Source organism: Salvelinus fontinalis, chromosome 24 (assembly GCF_029448725.1).
Source record: "Salvelinus fontinalis isolate EN_2023a chromosome 24, ASM2944872v1, whole genome shotgun sequence".
NCBI lineage: Eukaryota > Metazoa > Chordata > Actinopteri > Salmoniformes > Salmonidae > Salvelinus > Salvelinus fontinalis.
This window is the reverse complement of record NC_074688.1, coordinates 16480534-16499899: the sequence shown is the minus strand read 5'-3', so window position 1 is coordinate 16499899 and position 19366 is coordinate 16480534. Positions and strand designations below refer to the sequence as shown.

General features: G+C 44.6%; 1 protein-coding gene across 6 annotated transcripts in view; it reads left to right on the top strand.

Moving 5' to 3' along the window:
* The first annotated feature begins 1833 nt into the window (after positions 1-1833).
* LOC129822039 (alpha-actinin-4-like) overlaps positions 1834-19366 on the top strand; it is a 41758-nt gene continuing 24225 nt past the window's right edge. For 4 of the 6 annotated variants that reach the window (XM_055879897.1, XM_055879895.1, XM_055879898.1 and 1 more), the window contains exon 1: positions 1835-2182. In XM_055879897.1, the coding sequence (XP_055735872.1) occupies positions 2048-2182 (135 nt within the window). In that variant the 5' untranslated portion in view covers positions 1835-2047. Of the gene's footprint in view, positions 2183-19366 lie in introns of all 6 variants that reach the window. The other 2 variants (XM_055879893.1, XM_055879894.1) reach the window with 1 other exon arrangement.

The following is a 19366-nucleotide window of genomic DNA, read 5'->3' as shown; positions in this document are numbered from 1 at the left end:
CACACACACCCCAGACTTATTAAACTATCTTAAATAACTGAAATTAGGATCAATAAACATTGATATCAAAGGAGAACAGCTGTAGATGCACACCTTGAAGGAATTTTCCTTTTCATCATGTATTAGCTTCACCTGCAACAGGCTGACTTTGGGGATATAAAAAAAATAGGTGCCAAATATAGGCCTAACTGGCATTACAATGAGATAGAATTCATTATAAAATGGTATGACGCTTTGATGTGTAATCATTTAACCGTGACATTGTACACACCACAATGATTCCTTATAGTAATGGGGATAGAGTCCAATGCCAATGGGATTTCGGTATATCAGAAAACGATTAGGAATGTGGTACTATGTGGCAGTCATGAAAACATCACAAAACATGAAAGGGAGCGATGGCGGCCTGCGATCATTTATATGGTATGTTGGGCCTCGCTGATGATAATTGGCACGGACACACAGTTAGAGCGTGACCTACTTAATGTAGTGTCTGTATGGGCATGTCAGCCAGACCCAGTCTATGAAATTTGAATGGTAAATATAAGCCGCTTTACACATGACAAGCTTTCAAACAAAAGCATAGGCCGAAGTGAATTTCATACGTTTTTTGTTTCGATGCACCTGCATGAAGGACTATTAGTTTGTAGTTTGGGCACCAGTGAGATAGCATAGGCTCTCCATGAGGGGACAACACAAATCTGAGTAGGGTAACAATACCAATGGGCTCACTGGCTAAATGATTCATGATGTAGCATGTCCTCATTAATATTACATAAAATGGGTGGGTCTTGTTATAGGCTCCATCTGATTCTTGTCTTGCAAGAAGAAGAAACATTGTAGAATGTTGCAGATAGAAATTTCATTAATAAAGCTGCCGCAATTCATTTTAGAGAGGCATGTTTGTTCTACATAGCATATTTCTATCCGAACTTTCCAAAATGTTGCACTGCTGAAAGCGCCCCTGTGTAGAGTCATATACTTAGACTAATATATGACTCTGCCCCGTGTAGTGTGTAGCTTGCGCTTAAAGTAACTGTCCAGATTTCTATTAAATATGACCTAAAATGAATTACAATATGAGATAAATTGTTTTCCTTACATAAAAAAAAGTATGTTAAAAAGCAGCTTTTCAGTGTTGGAATGGTGTGGGCGTACCCCTACAACAGAATGGTGTGGGTGTATACTGCTTGTTAAAAAATATGACTGTGAGTAGACCCCTGATTGGCCAGCCTATCCTCCTCAGTACATCATCCTCTATGAGGAAATGGCAGGCATTTTTTAAACGGCTGTTTAAGATACAAGTTTGAGGTGGGGTTTTAAAAGTTTTTTTCTCTCAAATGTATGCTTTGGCCACGTATAAGATGAGTCAACAACATCATTTGGATATGAGTTAACAGAATATGAACTTCTAAAAGTGAAATTTTAGTTGGACAGTTACTTTAATATTCTATGGATATTATACAAGTAGCAGTTATCAGAACTATTGTAGTATAGAACTCCAAATCATGTTTTAATTCGTAAATCTGTCTATACTGGCTACAAATACATTTGTGCATTATTTTATTTCACCATTGTATCGTTTCAAGGGGCTGGCATAAATTGCATCTACATTTTGATACAATGTTGCAATTATATAGCAACAAGTACAGACTTCCATCTGCAATGATTTGCGCTACTTGACAAAGGCATTAGGCTACATATCAGGCATAATACTTTTTAGAACAATACTTTTAGTAGGCTATAGTTATGTGTTCTCCAGCCTTTCGGGTGCATTTTTCATCAGCTCATGAATAATAAGCAGATTCCTGAATATTCATGACCTATTTGGGCCTGGCAACCTACTCTAGTTTTGTAGGAGCGGCTCTTTGCTTGCGACCACACCATTCTCTCCTCGGGTGGAGATTAAGCGTTCTTGTAGCGGGTATTTTCAGTGTATAGATCGGATATTCCTGACCGAACGTTGAAAGCAAATAGAGTTACCGCAACTGGGTCACATCCCCTTTTATTTTTCTTTCTATAGCTAATAGCTTGACTACCATAGACTATGGTAGATTATCACGCTTCTAATAGTCAAGCATCGTCTGGAGGTCCAGCCGTTTACATGGACCCAAGAGAACAAGAAAATGACTGGGACCGGGACCTGCTGCTGGACCCGGCCTGGGAGAAACAGCAGAGAAAGGTAAAATGGCAGGGAAAACTCGGGGACTGAATTTGGGCCCTGGTTGCATCTATAAAGCAACGAGATTTTATACCTTCTCAATGTAACGAACTTTCCTGTGTCGATATGGTATACGTTTAACAAGAAATGGGCTATAAAACTCTTTCCACATGCGTCATTTCGACAACAACCGGTATTTTCTCACTCGACTGGGGACAACGGTGATTTTTATTTTTATTGGAATGAAACATTGTAGCCTATCTAGTTATGGCGTTTATTTAGCCGTGTTAATTTTCCAGGCGATATTTTTGCCATTTTTCTTGAGAATAACCCGATTCAAGATGGCCAACGTAATATGCATAATTTCGATGTGACTCAAAAATAGCATACGGAATGGTGTCCTCAAAGTGCTATCAGATGTTCTGGGTCGAAGCAGATAAAACACTGCTGAGTTCAATTGTTTTTTGTTATCTACTTGCTCTGTCGCACATTGTCGCAGCACCATTTCCAGCTGAAAATATTTTTACAGTTTTTAGACTTAACTTAATCCTTTTAATGTTCGAGCCCTTGTAACTGATCAAGCCCTGGAAATGTGGAGTAAGAACAGTTGATGATGATTTGAAGCAACGTTGCTTGACAGTCTGGGATGATTGAGTGTGTAGTGCTGAGTAGTAGTGCTACACATCTTACTGTCAAAATTATTTGCGCTATTTTTAGTGGAGTGACACAACACCGAGCATTATATTACAGCCCATCGTTACTCAGCGTTTCGACACTCAGCATTATTCATTAAACTAATTGATATAGCCTAATCATGCGCTCAGCTTTACCCTCTCTGTATGGCGACATACTCTAAATATGTCTGCCTATAATAGAAGGGAGGCCAAAGTTAACTCACAGGAAGAAAAATAATCAATGATTGACTCAGTATGACTCAGATGGCCTACAAACGCAGGCAATGGGGACTAATTAACTGAAATCAACACCGGTTATTGAAGAATGTATAGATTTTTGTAACACTTAAAATGTGTATCCTTAAATTTAAGGAATTTAAAAAAACACGCTACTGAAATTTAACATGGAGTCTGATTGGACGAGAAATTGGGGAGGCGTGACATTCATTTATTTCAGAAAAGTCGGCGGGGGAATGAAGGGCAAATTCCTGTGGTGTTTCCACTGCTGCTATGCCAGTTGCATAAAGTTAATGAATGCCTCCCACCAAGGATTTTATACTTAATGTAATGTAGCCTATGTATTTAGACCTACTGCATGTATGTGGAAATTAGACGTCAAGTGGAGGCATTAAGCAGAGTATGGACAAATTGCTAATGTCAAAAGAAACCGTCAATTATCTATGAATAGCCTACCTACAGTGTTTTTTCCAACACCCAAGTTTCGTCCTGCTCAGTCTAGTCCAGTTTACTACACTGGTTACAACTTAACACACTTCAGAGAGCTCCATTTCAGCTTGAGAAACATTAAGTCCAACCTAATGCCTTAAATCAACTGCAGGCTGAGACATGTTGTAGTACACACAATTCTGTGAGGCCATTCTTTTTGTTTTATTGCAATTCTAGTGGGGCGATGTTGGAATCAGTGTCCATGCAAATGTCTCGGGATGTCAGTTTGCCAACCCACTTCAAAGCAAAGGACATTCAGCCACCAAATATGTGCAAAAGGGGTTAAAGCCAACCAAACTCAACCACTGTCAGTCTGATGTGATGGCAACACGTTTTCGTACACTGTTTTGATATGGTCGCTCACATTATTCAATTGGACGGGAATTTGAGTGGAAATTTGTATCGCTCCTCATTTCCCTATATTCACTGCACTATCAAAGTACCTGCCTGTTTGCATGACTGTGATTTGTTGTTGACTGACAGTCTTTTACAACTCAGCCCCACCGAGAGAAATGCTTCTTCTCTCCTAACCTGACTCACCCATGTCACAGTGCCCTGACTTGCACAGATTAGCACACTGCTAAGGTGGGCAGTGTACTACATGTCTTCCTTCCCCTCCCAGTTCCCTAAGCTATTCATTTGACTGGCTGGCTGGTTTGGTTTCTCCACAAGTGGCCATGGCTGTTTTAGGGAATTGTGGCACAAAGCACTGGACTACTGGGAGTGGCTGATTTTGATTTCCATGTTAAAATAAGCCAGTTCTCTCTCCTTTGTTGATTTTATGTGACTGGGGTTGATGTTGGGATGAGCAGGAAAGACTTGATTGTGGGGGTGGATATACCTGTCTCCGCCCATAGAGAAACTACGCCTGAGTTTCAATTGTTTCATCTGCCTGAGGGCCTTCTAGCTGCCCACTTTCTTACAGGTGTGGTCCCTCCCTAATCTCACGTCAGTGTTCGACCTGTCATCTGCCTGGGAGCAATACTGCTGACCCTGATCTGAAATCAGCTGAATGTAAAACCATCAGGCGGCGAGAGGGACAGAGCAGAATGGAATGTAACCCCTCTCCCTTGCTCCCTTTTTAGCTCACTCCCTCTTCTCTCTCCCACAGCAAGAGCATGCAGGGGGAAACATTCCATTTGTGGCCCATAATAGCTAGTTTCAGGGGGGTGTCCTGTTTTTTTTTTTTTTTTTGCCTGACTGAAAAGAAGGGGGTTTTGCAGGATTGCAGATGTGGACAATGTGGCGCGCTGGGAAATCCTCCAGGGCAGGCAGCCTGGCTAACAGGGAAATTGCGCGGTCACATATTGAGGGCAAGGGGTGTCGTCCTACCCATCTTTGGGTGCACTTGTTTTTGAAGTGGTCGGGAGGGGCTGTTAGTGTTTTTCCGTGTCAGCCATTCTTTCTGGTCTGTTTCTCGCTCCCCCTCCTGTTTTTTTGTGTTTCTGTCTGTACTTGTGAGATGTGATATATATATATTTATTTACATCAACTTGAAGTACTGCTTGTTTGTAAGTGTGTGTGTGTTTCTGTGCTTATTGGACCAGGCCCTGTGATGTTGGAGACTTGTAGGCAATTGGGAGAAAGAAATGTGTGTTTAGGTGTGGTGGTCTGTGCAGAAGGGGAGGGGCTGCATTATTATGGGGCAAAGAGGGGAGTGGGAGAGAAGTTAGTTTCCCCACATAGCAGAGAACTTACTGTGGGGTTTCGCCATGCGTTGGTGGATAACATTGTTCCATCTACCCAAACAAAGTTCCCCCTCCTGTTTCATGTTCTGGCAATTTAGCCAGTCAACGCTAGTAGATTGGTGTGTGTAAAAATAAATGCATGAGCACTTTTTTGTCCCTTCAGTCAGCAAAGGTGTGTGTGTCTAGCGTATGTCTGTTCTGATAAAAGCCTCACCAAGGCCGCAGCGCAGGTAGCATTTTTGGCAGTTGTGGACTAGTCATTATTTAGTCTACCTGTGAGAGCCAGGCTTAGTGACGCAGGGGAGCCAGACCACAGTGCTGCTCAGCAGGGCTTTTAGCAGGTGGCCCTCTGTGCTGCTATTAAAAGCACCACTACTGCAATCCACTGTCTAATCATGGCCTTGTGTCTGAGACTCTAATTTCATAGATACCCATATATTATTTGTATGTATTCTAATGCAGAAGTGGGCTAAGTTAGCAGCCTAAGTAACCCATACAAACTATGACCGGGGTAGGCAACCCTGTTATTGGAGTGCCACAGGTACTGCAGGATTTTGTTCCAACTAGGCACCACACCTAACCAACTGAGCTAATTGATCAGTTCAGCGATTGCCTATATTCCACACACCTGGTTTTCCAGGTCGGTTAAATCAAAAACATGCCTGTGTCACTCCAGGACCTGGGTTGCCTACCCCTGCACTATGAGATGCTTTTCTTTAGAAGTTCAGATTAAGCATCTTGCTTTAGTGAAAAGTGGCAGTTCTAACCAATTTCCGATCTGAGTCACCACCATCAACACTGGCTTTTAGTCACCAGTGTCTTTGTCTAGCTAGCTCTACCACAACGCTCATAGTCAAGGACTTAAGTGTAGGACCTGAAATTACTGTCCTCTAGCGCAGCCTACCAGGTTTCACTAGATGTCATTTGTATCTCTGTCAATTGACCCATGTTACTGGTCTTGCCAAGTGCCACCACCGCAGCAGCAGTAGATGTCCCCAATCTGTGCTGGAAGTTAACCCTAGCCTGAACCCTACACATCTGTCCCACAAATCCCCTGAAACCCCCTCAGGAAAGACTGTCTGGATAAAAGGCTGGTTCTAATATTTCATATCCAGTCAGTGTCAGGCCACAGGGAGACTGTTACTGGGAGCAGATGTGCAGAGAGACTACGTTGTACTTTACATCAAGATGTTGCTGCAGAGAAACATGGTGTGTGTCTGTTTGAGTCTGTTACAGCAAGCTGAATGCTTTCATCTCTGCTATTGGAAAGGCTCCTCCACAGTGAAACACAGACATTTCAGCTGGTAGAATGCCTACTACAGCTACGCAGTCCACCTGAATTCTCAATGAACCAGAGACCAGTTACTTTTAAAGGTGACCTTTGACTGGGTCATCATCACCAGGGGCATGCCATCAATGGACGGCTCTATCCAAATCACATCAGTGATATACTCCAGGCAGGTACAGTCTGCCGCTATACCATTTGGTTAAGATCTGCCTTGGGCCACACCGTTTTTAAAGTTGACTCGCAATAGAAACAGTTTCTACCATTGACCCCATCCTCGCACTGACTTGTCATTGCGTTTTAATGTATCTAGTGTTTGTTTAACCGTAGGACTTGGTGTCTGAGCTGCATCAAGCTCTGGTAGCAGGCTGGCCCCTGACATGATCCCACCCTTATCCCAGCTGGAGGAGAGGCAGCTGGATCAGGGGACTTAAGAGCATGGCTCTGGTGGAAGGGCTAAGGAGGATCAGGAGGGCATGGTCAGAGACCCACAGTATCGGTAAGCTTTTTGGTCAGTGACTTTCCATTGCTGTGGAGAACGCTGCTCAGAGGGTAACCTTGAGCTGAAGGACACATTCCCAACGACCTACTTTACAGATCTGTTTGGATAGAAGTGATGCAAGTGTAGGCTTATAAACTGTAGGTTTGATGGGTTTAACCGTCGGTCAGCTGAGTTTGGGTCAGGACTGGTTGGTCTGGATAGATGTGGTTTGATCTGATGAACCTGCTGCTGGGGTGCTCCTAGCAGGTGTGTATTAACAACCAAAGTGAACTGCTCCCTGTCTTTTTTTAAGGATCTATACTAGTTTGTTCATTGGCAGACACTACTGCCTCTCACAACGCCTTTTATGGTGCTCCTCCTACCCTGTAGCCATGATAAGGGAAGGTCATAAAGAGGAGCAGCTCTTTGAAGTGTTTTCTCTGAGGGTGTCTCATTTCTATTGTGGCTTCTCGTTTTATTATTAAAGTCCCTGGTAAGTGGGGCACAAAACTAGGCCTGTTGGGACTTGGGATGTTGTTAATCGCCCCCGGCCCTTGGAAAACAACAGAAAATAAACAAGTGCCTACACACACACACACACACACAGTCCCTGTCTGACTGTGTCGCTGTCTGCCGGTTCGAGGTTTCACCCTCTATCCAGTCAGAGGGCACAGAGAGAATGAACCACAGCAACACTTCCTCTGTTCTTGTCCCATTGTTTGCATCTAATGTCTGCAGTGCCACTGAAAGACTCAAGTGTACAGGGCCCAGACAAAAGACTGTTTGTAAGAGGATTAGAGCGCTGCCCACGGGAATACACAGGCTTATTTTTAGGATTTAGGCTATATATTTATATTTTTTGGCCAGCAGCCGGTTGGATTTAGTCTTCATCAGCAAGCTAGTGCGGTTTAACATTTCAGCCGTGTGGTTGGGTCCTTGTGTGGGAGGCGCTCTTTCTAGTCAGGCATTTACAGAGGCAGACCGGCAGATCATAAGGGAGGGAGTGAAATGCCCGGCTCTTTTCCCTCGAGTGTGTTGCAACACAAAGGCAGCTCTTCAGAGACTGTTGCTAGCACACAGACAACCTTACAAAGACCAGAAACATACAGCTATGCCAGACAGTTCACCCACTAGACTCATAAAGGTTTGTCCTTTAACTTGAGAGGATATTCGGGTTAGGTTGGGCACAGCCATCACCATCTCTCTAGTATGATGTGTCAAGACTACTGGCTCATCTTGTGCTGTAGATGCCCCCATTTAAACTCGCCCAGTCCCGTGGGCTTGTTTGCCCTAGTTCAGCCCAGTATGTGACTCCTACTAGAGTCCATCTCAAGGGAGTAGCAGGAAAGGGGAAGAAAGGTTGTGGTTTCTGTGGTTTTCTGTTGCTTCCTTATTCAACTCCAGTTGTGGAAGTAGTCCTGAGGATCAGATCACTCTGTGTCTTTCAGTTCCACACAGCAGGAGAGATTTGGGGTCATAAGCGAGCGTGGGGCAGATTGGGAGCTAATACAGAGTGATGATCTGTGTTCACTGGAGGAGGAGGATTGCACTTGATATGCCCCCCCCCCCCCCCCTTAACCAGGCCTGTTAGTGGATAACCTGCCGGATGAGGAAAGGACTTGGGGTGATTTATCTCTCTCTGTCTGTACTGTGACCTGCCTTTCCCTGTTGGGCACTGGCCAGCTGACAGAGGACCTTATCACAGCAGCCCCAGGGTGTGGGTCAGAGAGATGTTTCCCTCCAGTCGTGCAGGCCAGGGAAGTGCACCAGACAATATCTTGGACAAATCAAAGCCCCCAAAGGCATTATTTAACAAGAGAGCTTTAACAAAGAGTTCTCTGTACAGGTGGCCCTCCACCACAGCTGTGTACTGGAAACTCTAACAACCTGCAGCAGCGTAGCCCCCGCCAGACAGATGGGTGAATCTCATGTGTGAATGAATGTCCGTGTGTGTGACCGTTCACACCACCAGCGTTCACACCACCAGCGTTCACACTGTTCTCATGTGTCACACAGTACCACTGTTCTTTTGAAGTGTTCTTTACATTGTTGTTGGTATGATCTTGTTCAGTCTTTCTGAGCCTTTGGTGTTGCTCTACTACCATGGTCTTTAGGGACCAGGCCAGTGTAATTCATTTCCAGGGTGTAAGAATGTGAACATATCTGTTTCTGAAGCTGACACAGGACTGGTCCACGCAGCAGCCCAGAGGGGGGGGGGGACTCCAGTGCATTATGAAAGTCATTAAGAGGGTATTACACTCAACGTCCTTGTAATATCCCCCACCTGCATGTATGGTACCGCCCCCTGGCTTAGCACCCCAGGCCTACCGACTCTGTGGGGGTCAATCTGAGATGGGCTCATTGTATCAAATCCACTTAGACTGAGGGGAGGGAGGGGTTAAGTACTGTACATGTGTTTATGACATGAAGCAGCAGTGAGTCTGATTCAGCGGAGACCCCCGGAGAGGGGAGGGGCGGTGGATGGGGAGGGCAGGGAAGAGGGTCGCAGCCAGTCAGTCTCTCCCCAGTCAGTGGTGTCAGTCAGTGATGTGGGTTGTGGCCGAGCCAGAGATCCTGCTCCGGGTAGGTTCTGAAGAGGCTCTGTCTGCCCCCCTCTTCTCCAGAGGGGCTGAGCTCCAGGGCTCCCTCCCTGCCCACTCTCACAACATCACACGCATCACCTGTCACACACTCTGACTGCAGAAGAGGCCCCGCCCCCTCAGCCCCACCACCTTCTCGTCTTCTTCATAATGTTTGGGATCAGTGTTTTGTTTAGAAAAGGCTGGTTGGATGTTTATGTATTGGGTGAGAGTTATGTGAGTCTGCTCTCGATTGTGTATGGGTACGATTAGGCAATGGCCATTTGGACAATAGTTAAGCAAGAATCTTGGCATCCTGTGTGTGTGTAACTATGTTTGTATATGCCTTTGCAATATGTGTTGAAGAGTTTCTTGGCATCCATTTTGAGTGTGTGTGTGTCAGACACGAAGGGCTGTGAGTCATAAAGGGTCGGGTTAGCTGTGGAATGTCTGTCGGTGGTGGGGCGGGATCTTACTTCCTCCTCCTAATGACCCACAGGGCTGTATAACTCACCAGCCTCCACTGCAGGGTATCTCAGGCCACACACATGCACACATTTGCTATAAGAGACCTTTCCTGAGACCTAGAGCATGATGCCTTCTCCAGTGGCAGGATGTAGGGTTCTGTTTGCACAGTTATAGAGGCTACTGCAGTAATGCAGTGTGTTTTCTCTCTCTCTCTGTTTTTCTTTCTTCTGGCTCATAGGAGGGGAAGGGGGGGGGGGGGGGTGTTGTGTGTCGTGTTTCACATTCCTTCACTTTAGAACAAACACACACACACACATCCAGGACACAATTGTTGTGAAAGGATGTGGGGTTGTCGTTTTAAGATGCAGGCCATTTTTTGAGCAAACTTTTTCATCTGATAAAGAGGTGTTTTTGAAGAAGAAGAAAATGGTTTGCGTGTGCAGGCGTGTGGGGGGGGGTGCACTTTAAGCTGTTACATCATCGCCACAGTGACAGGCAGTTAAATGTGTTGCCTTATAAGGCAACGAGTGCGAGAGGCAGGCAACGACAGGAAGAGGCAGTTAATGTGACAATGCTGTCTACTGGGCCAGCCTGCCTTTCTCGTTTGGTTACATTTTCCTCAGGCGCGCTCTCCCGCTCCCTCTGTTTCCCTCTCTCTCGATCCTCCACTTTGGATTTTGTTCCTGCCTTTCAAAGGCTGTCTACAAATAGCCCACACCTTCCCCTCTGTCACATTCTGGTTTTTGCCTTGGTCTTAAAGCCTTTGGCTGACTTAATGTTAACGAGAAAGATATTTATGATTGATTATTCCACTGCCATGTTTTGTCCTTATTTATTTATTAATATATAATATATTTTTAATCCTCGGCCCCGCAGGAGGCCTTTTGCTAGGCTGTCATTGTAAATAAGAATTTGTTCTTAACTGACTTGCCTAGTTAAATTAATGTAGTCGGAACCAATTTCACAAGATGAAACATTAGTTGAGTAACGTCAGGACTATTTCAGCTATGGGCCTAGGCTATGTTTCATGAAACAGGCCGTGGAATCCATAAGATCAAGATGTTTTTTGTTTTTCTTAAGTGGAAGGTTGGGTTGCAGGAACATAATTACAAATTGACTGCAAGAAGCCCAAACAGATATGTTTGACTAAAACAACTTTAAACCTTGCTTACATTTTGCACACCATCATGTGTATTTATACGTGGGAATAGTTCTTAAAGTATTTTCTTTCCGATTTCTTAAATGTAAAATCACTTGGAGCTTATTTCCTGATGTTTTTAGTCTTATGTCCAACAATGAGAAGGAAAAAAAACTTTGGGGGCCAAATAAAACTACCCACGGGCCAGTTAGGGACCCTGCCCTAGACCATTCATGTTTAATAGATTCTGATCTTGCAGACCAGGCTGACTATCACTGCTAAAGAGATGATTCCAGGCTGTGCTATTGCTTGAGGCTGTTTTAGACATCTCTGACTCCTCTGAACGTGACAGATTTAGAGGAGGTTACAGATTTAGAGCAGATGAGGTGCAGGCTAATGAGGCCGGAGTTACACACTCCTGCCCCAGTGGGAATATCTGGAATAAAGCAGAAATGTCACGCTCCCTTTTCTCTCTCTCTCTCCCACCATCGCTGTAAAACGAGTCCCAAGGGTTACCTAAGCATGTTCATCTGGGCACAATGCCAGCGTTCCCACTGAACATCTCTTGTTCTTGCATCAAATTGGTGTTGGAGCCACGAAGTTCAGACTCTTGCCGACCGTTCACAAATTCCTTCGTTTCAGGATGGCGGTCATTCCAGCTCTACACCCATTTGATTTGAGGAAATGACTATCCTCCCCCATAATCGTCTGTCTTTGACTAAATGGCTCATTGGTAGTCCAGTCCAGTCTCAGCGTTGAGATGTCTGGAACAAGGGCAGCATCAAGTTCACAGTAACCTGTTAAAAATGTGCTGTCGCTTGGCTGCAGACTGTGAGGAGAATTTCTGTGTGTAGGTGTCAAGCAAACAGCGCACCCACACAATCTTGTCTTTCTGTCCAGCTTTACTGATGGTGGGGGCTGCTGGAGATGTCATGTGGGTGGGGGCTGCTGGAGATGTCATGTGGGCCATGCAGAGGAGGTGGGGTGGTTCTACCAACCGAGCACCCTGTTTGGTTACAGTGAGTCTTGGGATTAAGTTTGAAATACCTCACGCCTGGTTGAGTCAAGCCGGTAGTTCTCACTTTAGGAACGTCCTACTAATAGTTGACCACAGTTGCTTTGTTTAGAGTGCTTGCGGTTGCTGTATTCGTTCCTCAGCTGTGCTTTACTGTCCCACACTTCTTGTTTCTCTTTATAATGGCTTCCTCTTTTAATGGCCAGGCAGAGAAGGTCAGCAGTCACTCTGGTTGGACTGCTTCACCCTCTGGTAAGCACCTACAGAGAAGGAGATGCTGTGGCTTAGCTGTACAGTCAGGAAATAACATATTTAAACTATGTGTTATCCATAATGTTACTCAAATGGTGTTTTTTTATTTTATTTTATCGTTATTTTACCAGGTAAGTTGACTGAGAACACGTTCTCATTTGCAGCAACGACCTGGGGAATAGTTACAGGGGAGAGGAGGGGGATGAATGAGCCAATTGTAAACTGGGGATTATTAGGTGACCATGATGGTTTGAGGGCCAGATTGGGAATTTAGCCAGGACACCGGGGTTAACACCCCTACTCTTACGATAAGTGCCATGGGATCTTTAATGACCTCAGAGAGTCAGGACACCCGTTTAACGTCCCATCCGAAAGACGGCACCCTACACAGGGCAGTGTCCCCAATCACTGCCCTGGGGCATTGGGATATTTTTTTTAGACCAGAGGAAAGAGTGCCTCCTACTGGCCCTCCAACACCACTTCCAGCAGCATCTGGTCTCCCATCCAGGGACTGACCAGGACCAACCCTGCTTAGCTTCAGAAGCAAGCCAGCAGTGGTATGCAGGGTGGTATGCTGCTGGCACAGTTGTTTCATGGCAATATAAAAAATGTAATGAATAGACAACTCACTTCTCATAGATTTGATAAAAAATTTATATATTGTAGTTTGAGTGATGGGTGAAACTATGGGTGGAACCACACCCTTAAGTTGTGACCCATCCTCCCATCATCGTTTAGCCCACAGTAGGGTAAATCTGCGCGTCTGGATGTATTATGTGGAAAGACTGTGTCATCATTATGGTGACCAACCCCATTGATGCTGTCATCAATCACCGCTTACTCATAGAGGCCGCAGGAAATGCTGACTGATCTGAGCCATATCAAAAGCATCCATCCTGTTGGGTGACTCGCCTCACACTACACATCCTCCCTGTTTGGCAGGATTGGACAGAGATTCCCTCCAACCGAGCACAAACAAACATGCTTATCCCTAGAATGGTGCAGGTGCTTAATCAAGGCATGTACAAAGGGGTTGAAGATATCTGCCAATCCCTCTCTGGGGCTGCCAGATTGTGACTAACTCACAGAGCCATGTAATGACATCAGCTTATTTTGTGATTGGCTGAACTGCTGTGTTGTTATTAAAGGTCAAAGGGTAGATAAAGAGCTTCTGGAAAGTAAATCAATGTATTTTGGGGTGGCTGAAGTCTGTAATATTAACTCGATCAAAGGTCTTGCAGTACAACCGCAAATTCACTCAAGGTCATTTCTCATTTCAAGCAGTAGTCAAGTTCCGTTTTTATACTCTGATTGTATATAGTTGACGTAAATACAGTTTCATGACTTCTAACATACAGAATAGTACAAGCAGGTGAAGAATCCTTTCCATAAATCATGGTCTATCAGAATGTCTGGGCCATAGACTGGTCTGGATGTGCCCCCATAGAGGTCAGTCTGCGTGCCTCCATTGTGTGGGATTCAATGGTTGTGTTTCCAGGCGTTGGCCTCGAACTGGGAGGCGACTGAAAGGGATCCTTATCTCATGTTTGCCATTTTAAGAATCTGGATAAGGCACAATCCTTAAGCGCTTGCCTCTGCGGAGGTTTGGGGCGGAAGGAAAGCCCTTTAATTGAATTTTCCATTTATTTCCGTACCTCCTGTCATGTGTTCTACATTTACCATGTGAACCTTGCCACATTATCTCTCCATCTGATGTGTGATTTATTTGGGTTATGTACCCAATGTATTTAATAGGTGTCCATGTCATAGTTGAGTGGAATGTGAGTTGGGGTAGAGGTTTAAATGGGGAAAGGCCCAGTCCTCCCCTAAGCCAACTGCCAAAAGGATGAGGCCTGTAGCTCGCTATTTAGTCTGCACACTCTTATCTCCTTTCCGTACGGACTGGGTTCGTTTACATTTGGCATATTCTCTGAAAGTGATCCTTGAGCGGCTATGAAAGCATTTCCTTGACAAAGATGTCGGCTCACAATAATCGATCATTTGTCTTTGGGCATGAAATAGCTGTAAACTTCATCTGAGCCATTGGACTTTGAGGATGTCATGACCTGAAAATACCATTTGAGGACTTAGACCAACTTGTCACTACCTAATTTATACTAGAGGTGTAGTTCTTGGTCAGGAAAAGTCCCGAGTAACAAGGGACACCACTAGACTGCTAGATGTTCACATGGCGGTCTATTGACAAAGCTCAGAATGTGGGGGATTTAACCACTTGACTGTAGTTCCTTATAAGGTTTACACTTTCACTTGCTATTATAGCACATAATAAGCTCCAACACATAAAACCGTAAGATACTTTAAACCCTTGTGTTGCTGTACCCCATGAACCCATGAACTAACATGACTATCCCCATCTTATCTTGAAGTGATCTTTACGACACATTTTAGACGCACCAACAGAGTATCACGCTAAGGTTGACTTCATTTCCTTTGGTTGAGTTTCCTGGTTTCTACATTGTTAACTGTGGTGGTGTTACACTGATGGATCACTATCATTCCTAATGATTCATCTCAATACAATCTTCTTCCTGGATGGATGTAGACTAAAGGATGGACGTCACCCCCCCACCCCCACCCCCGTTTCCTGTCCTGTGGCTCGTTAAACAGGAAGTTGATTTGCGGGCTGCCGATTTTAGTCAGTGTTTGTGAACGGGTGGTGTGAGGCAGGAAGCGTTACAGTGAGATTTCATACTGACTCAGGGTGACTAAGGCTGCTTACTCCAGTGGCTGCAAGGGCTGTGGAGCTTAAAGTTCTATTTACTAAGTCATCAACACGGTCTCTTAAATATCCAATGTAGCCGTTTTTCTACTTTATATAAAATTATTTCTGGGTAACAATTAAAGCTACTATATAACTTTTTGGGTGACCTGACCAAATTCACATTGAAATATCTATAGCTCACATTTCTTTCTCATTGAAAGCAAGTCTAAGAAGCAGTAGATCTGTTCTGTGTGCTATTTCTATGCTTCCCGTTTTGTTTTTGAGTTTATCCTTCCGGTTGTGTACACCAGCTGAAAAATAAAATGTATGTGGTTATGGAAAATATATTTCACAGCTGTTTAGATGGTACAATTATTCTCTATACAATGACTGCTTGTTTTGTCACAAACTAAAATTAGGCAAACTATTTTAGCAACCAGGAACTTGCAGAGATTTCTGCATAGTACATCTTTATGTACCTTGCTGTGATTGTTTCCGGGTTAAAATTGTAAAAAAAAAAAAAAAAAAAGCTTATTGGTTATTAAGAGCATTTTCTCAAGCAATAATTCTGCTAGGACGGGTCTGGGAGTGCTCTGAGCAGGGAGGGGAGAACTAGCTGGTATTGGCAGAGAGATTGGGAACTTTCTTATTGGTCTAACTAATTTTCCACCTGGTGATTTCACCGGGCAGGCAAAAACTTAATCCCACCAAAACAGGCAGAAAAGTCAGGCGGCCTTTTCAAACAGCTCTTACACTTAAAGGGCAGTATCACATTTTTCACATTTTCACAGTATTATTCCAACCTCCTTGTGGAAATGTATATAAAACACATGAAAATCACATTTTTGACAGCACCGGGCCTTTAAAATTAGGTTAGATCTTTTTTTGTAATGATTATTAATGATTTTTTTCCCATTGGCATGATCAGTAAATTTAGGCATGACATGCCAGCAACAAACACTGACACTACACAGCCAAGTATATCTGATCAAATTATGAAAGACAAGCACTGTAATTTTGAATTCTGTTAAGTGAGTGTGGAAGAAGTGAAAAATTGTTTATCAACAATGACAAGCCACCGGGGTCGGACAACTTGGATGGAAAATGACGGAGGATGAAGCGGATGATATTGCCACTCCTATTTGCCATATCTTCAGTTTAAGTCTACTAGAAAGTGTGTGTGCCCTCAGGCACCCATCTAACAGAACACAGAGGGTGTTCTTTTAATGGAAGCCTCGTCAACATAATCTAGGTAGAATTAGGAATTCCCCAGGTCAGCTGTCTAGGCCCCTTACTACTTTCAATCTTTACTGATGACATAAGTTTGTGACAAATCATTCACTAAACCTCAACTAAATATTGTAATGACTAATGTGGAAATTGAGCAAGTTGAACTCAACTGCTTGGAGTAACCCTGGATTGTAAACTGTCATGGTCATAACATATTGATACAACAGTAGCTAAGATGGTCAGAAGTCTGTCCTCCATAAAGCGCTGCTCTACCTTATTAACAGCACTACCAACAAGGCAGATCCTACAGGCTGTAGTTCTGTCACACCTGGAGTACTGTTCAGTTGTGTGGTCAGGTGCCACGAAGAGGGACTAAGGAAAATTGCAATTGGCTCAGAACAGGGCAGCACGGCTGGCCCTTGGATGTACACAGAGAGCAAACATGAATAATATGCATGTCAATCTCTCCTGGCTCAAAGTGGAGGAGAGATTGCCTTCATCACTACTTGTATTTGTGAGAGGTATTGACTACTGGCACACAGCTCGGACACTCATGCATACCCCACATACATGCCACCAGAGGTCTCTTCACAATCCAGAACAGGCAATGGGAGGCGCACAGTACCACATAGAGCCATGACCACATGGAACTCAATTCCACATCAGGTAACAGATGCAAGCATTACAATTTGATAAATAAAAACAGTTAAATACACCTTATGGAACAGCGGGACTGTGAAATAACACACAGATTTTGTGTTGTAGATATTTGGTAGTAGAGTAGGGGCCTGAGGGCACACACTTAATGTGTTGTTAATGTAATGTTTTAAATTATATAACTGCCTTAATGTTGCTGGACCCCAGGAAGAGTAGCTGCTGTCTTGGCAGATTAAATACAAAAAATAAGTGTTTCCCCCCCCCCCCCCCCCCCCCCCCCATCACACTTCAGTCGTTAGAGGTCCCTCTGACTGCATGGCCTCCTCTGGCCTCACTGTTCTTTCTGCATTTTTCCATGGCCAAGCCATGGCCCAAACCAGCCGCCTCGAGTTTGCTCTCGATAGACATAGTTGGCATTCCTGACATCTCTATCGTTCTAATTAAGATGACAGTCATTCCTTCGACGTCTCTCCTGGCTCTCTTCACCAACCCTCCCTCTCTCTTCCCCCTCACTTCCTCATCCCTCCTTTCCCTCCCCTCCACTTCCCTGATTTGAAGGGGGTCTATACTGGATCGCAGATAAAAGGAACGGTGCACATATTTGGAGATTCCCTCTCAGGTCACTGCCACAGCCCCAGCCTCTCATTAAACACTATTTTATCCTCTCACTGAGCGGGGAGGCTAGGGTGGGCGGCCATATTGCCTGTGTCAGCTGAGCTGCCTGTGGCCTACATACTTTACCCAGCCATGTCCCATGCTGCTGAATGGATGCTACTAGGCCTGTTCACCTCACTGTGACTGCTGCCTGGTGTCTCTTTAATGTCATCCTTTTAAGGTAACTGAGAGTTTCTCATAGGACTGCCTGCTCGGCCCTACTAAATCCTAGGCCAGTAACTAGAATTACAGCATGTACGTCAAATGTGTGTGTCTATGGTCAGATAAAGTTGTCTAATTTGGTCTGTGTATTGAACATAGGAGCTGCAGGTGTCTAAGACTTGACTATTGACACAACGTATAGGCTAATTGGCAGTTGTTGACATTAAGCAACAGACTGTGCTCAGAGTGCTACTATTGACACACAACAGTCGACATTTGCACAACAGTGTGTCCTCACTGTCCTGAGTGTTGACCTGCTGGTCTGTAGGACGTGTGGCCCTATCCTGCTCTACTGCTGTAGCTCTACCTCTCCTCCCAGTCTGTCTCATCCCCCAGGTCTTGGCTTGTAACAGAATCTGGCCCTAGGCAGGTCACTGAAAGGGTTAACAGCGCAGTAGAGCCCTATTGCTTGGTGAAACCCAACCTGGACTCTCACAAAGACAGGAAGCCACATAAATAAATCAACAAATAAATAAATCAACAAATAAACACTGCTTCCCCCTGCTGGAATTTTCGACGCTGCGTGCAAAGTCCAATATTTTCCCCCCGGTATTTACTCTCTCCGTTCTACTCCCTGTTGCAGGAGACTTCAAAAGAAAGTCCAGTAACACAGGACTGCAGCACTAATACTTCGAGGTCACTACTTCTCTTTAACAAGAGCTTCCTCTAGTTGAGTCTGACCTGGGGACAACTCTCCTGGCCACCATTGCTGTGCGACACTGTCCCACTCCCAACTCTCTCTAGTTCCAAAGTGTGCACTTGTTCACGTTTCTTCACGGATTTGAAAGAAATTGAGGAATCTCCCACAAGCCCATGCCTCCACCAATCCAACGCTTTTATGTTTGTGGGCTGTAGTGAACCTCAGGAGGAGGGAGTGATTTATTGGGACACATTCTGAGACTCTTCCCTACTAGAGGTGTACCCTACACCCATCACATAACATGAGGTGCAGATCATGTGTGGGTCACTGTCATGTTGCAGTGCTCTGACACTCATGTTACGTCGTACCTTCATGCATCCTGCTCACACCTCAACCAAATTGCGTTCCCGCTTTTCCTCCTCCTCGTCGTCTCTGTTTTTCTGGGCGACCATAAGAGAGCCCACTAGAGATGTGTCAGAATAAACTCTCATTGATCGAACTGTTTGTCAGCTTCAGTTTGCCCTAATGGTCACTTCTACTGGCAAACTGAACAACACTTTCTCACTGGATGAGAATCTGTCTTCCGTTGAGTTCCTCTTAGTGTTGGCTTGTCAGCACACGGAGAGAGGGAGGTTTGTGAGTGTTTTTTAATGATCACCTGTCCAGACCTGACAGGGTGATGAGAGCAGAGTGACTGTCCAGACCTGACAGGGTGATGAGAGCAGAGTGACTGTCCAGACCTGACAGGGTGATGAGAGCAGAGTGACTGTCCAG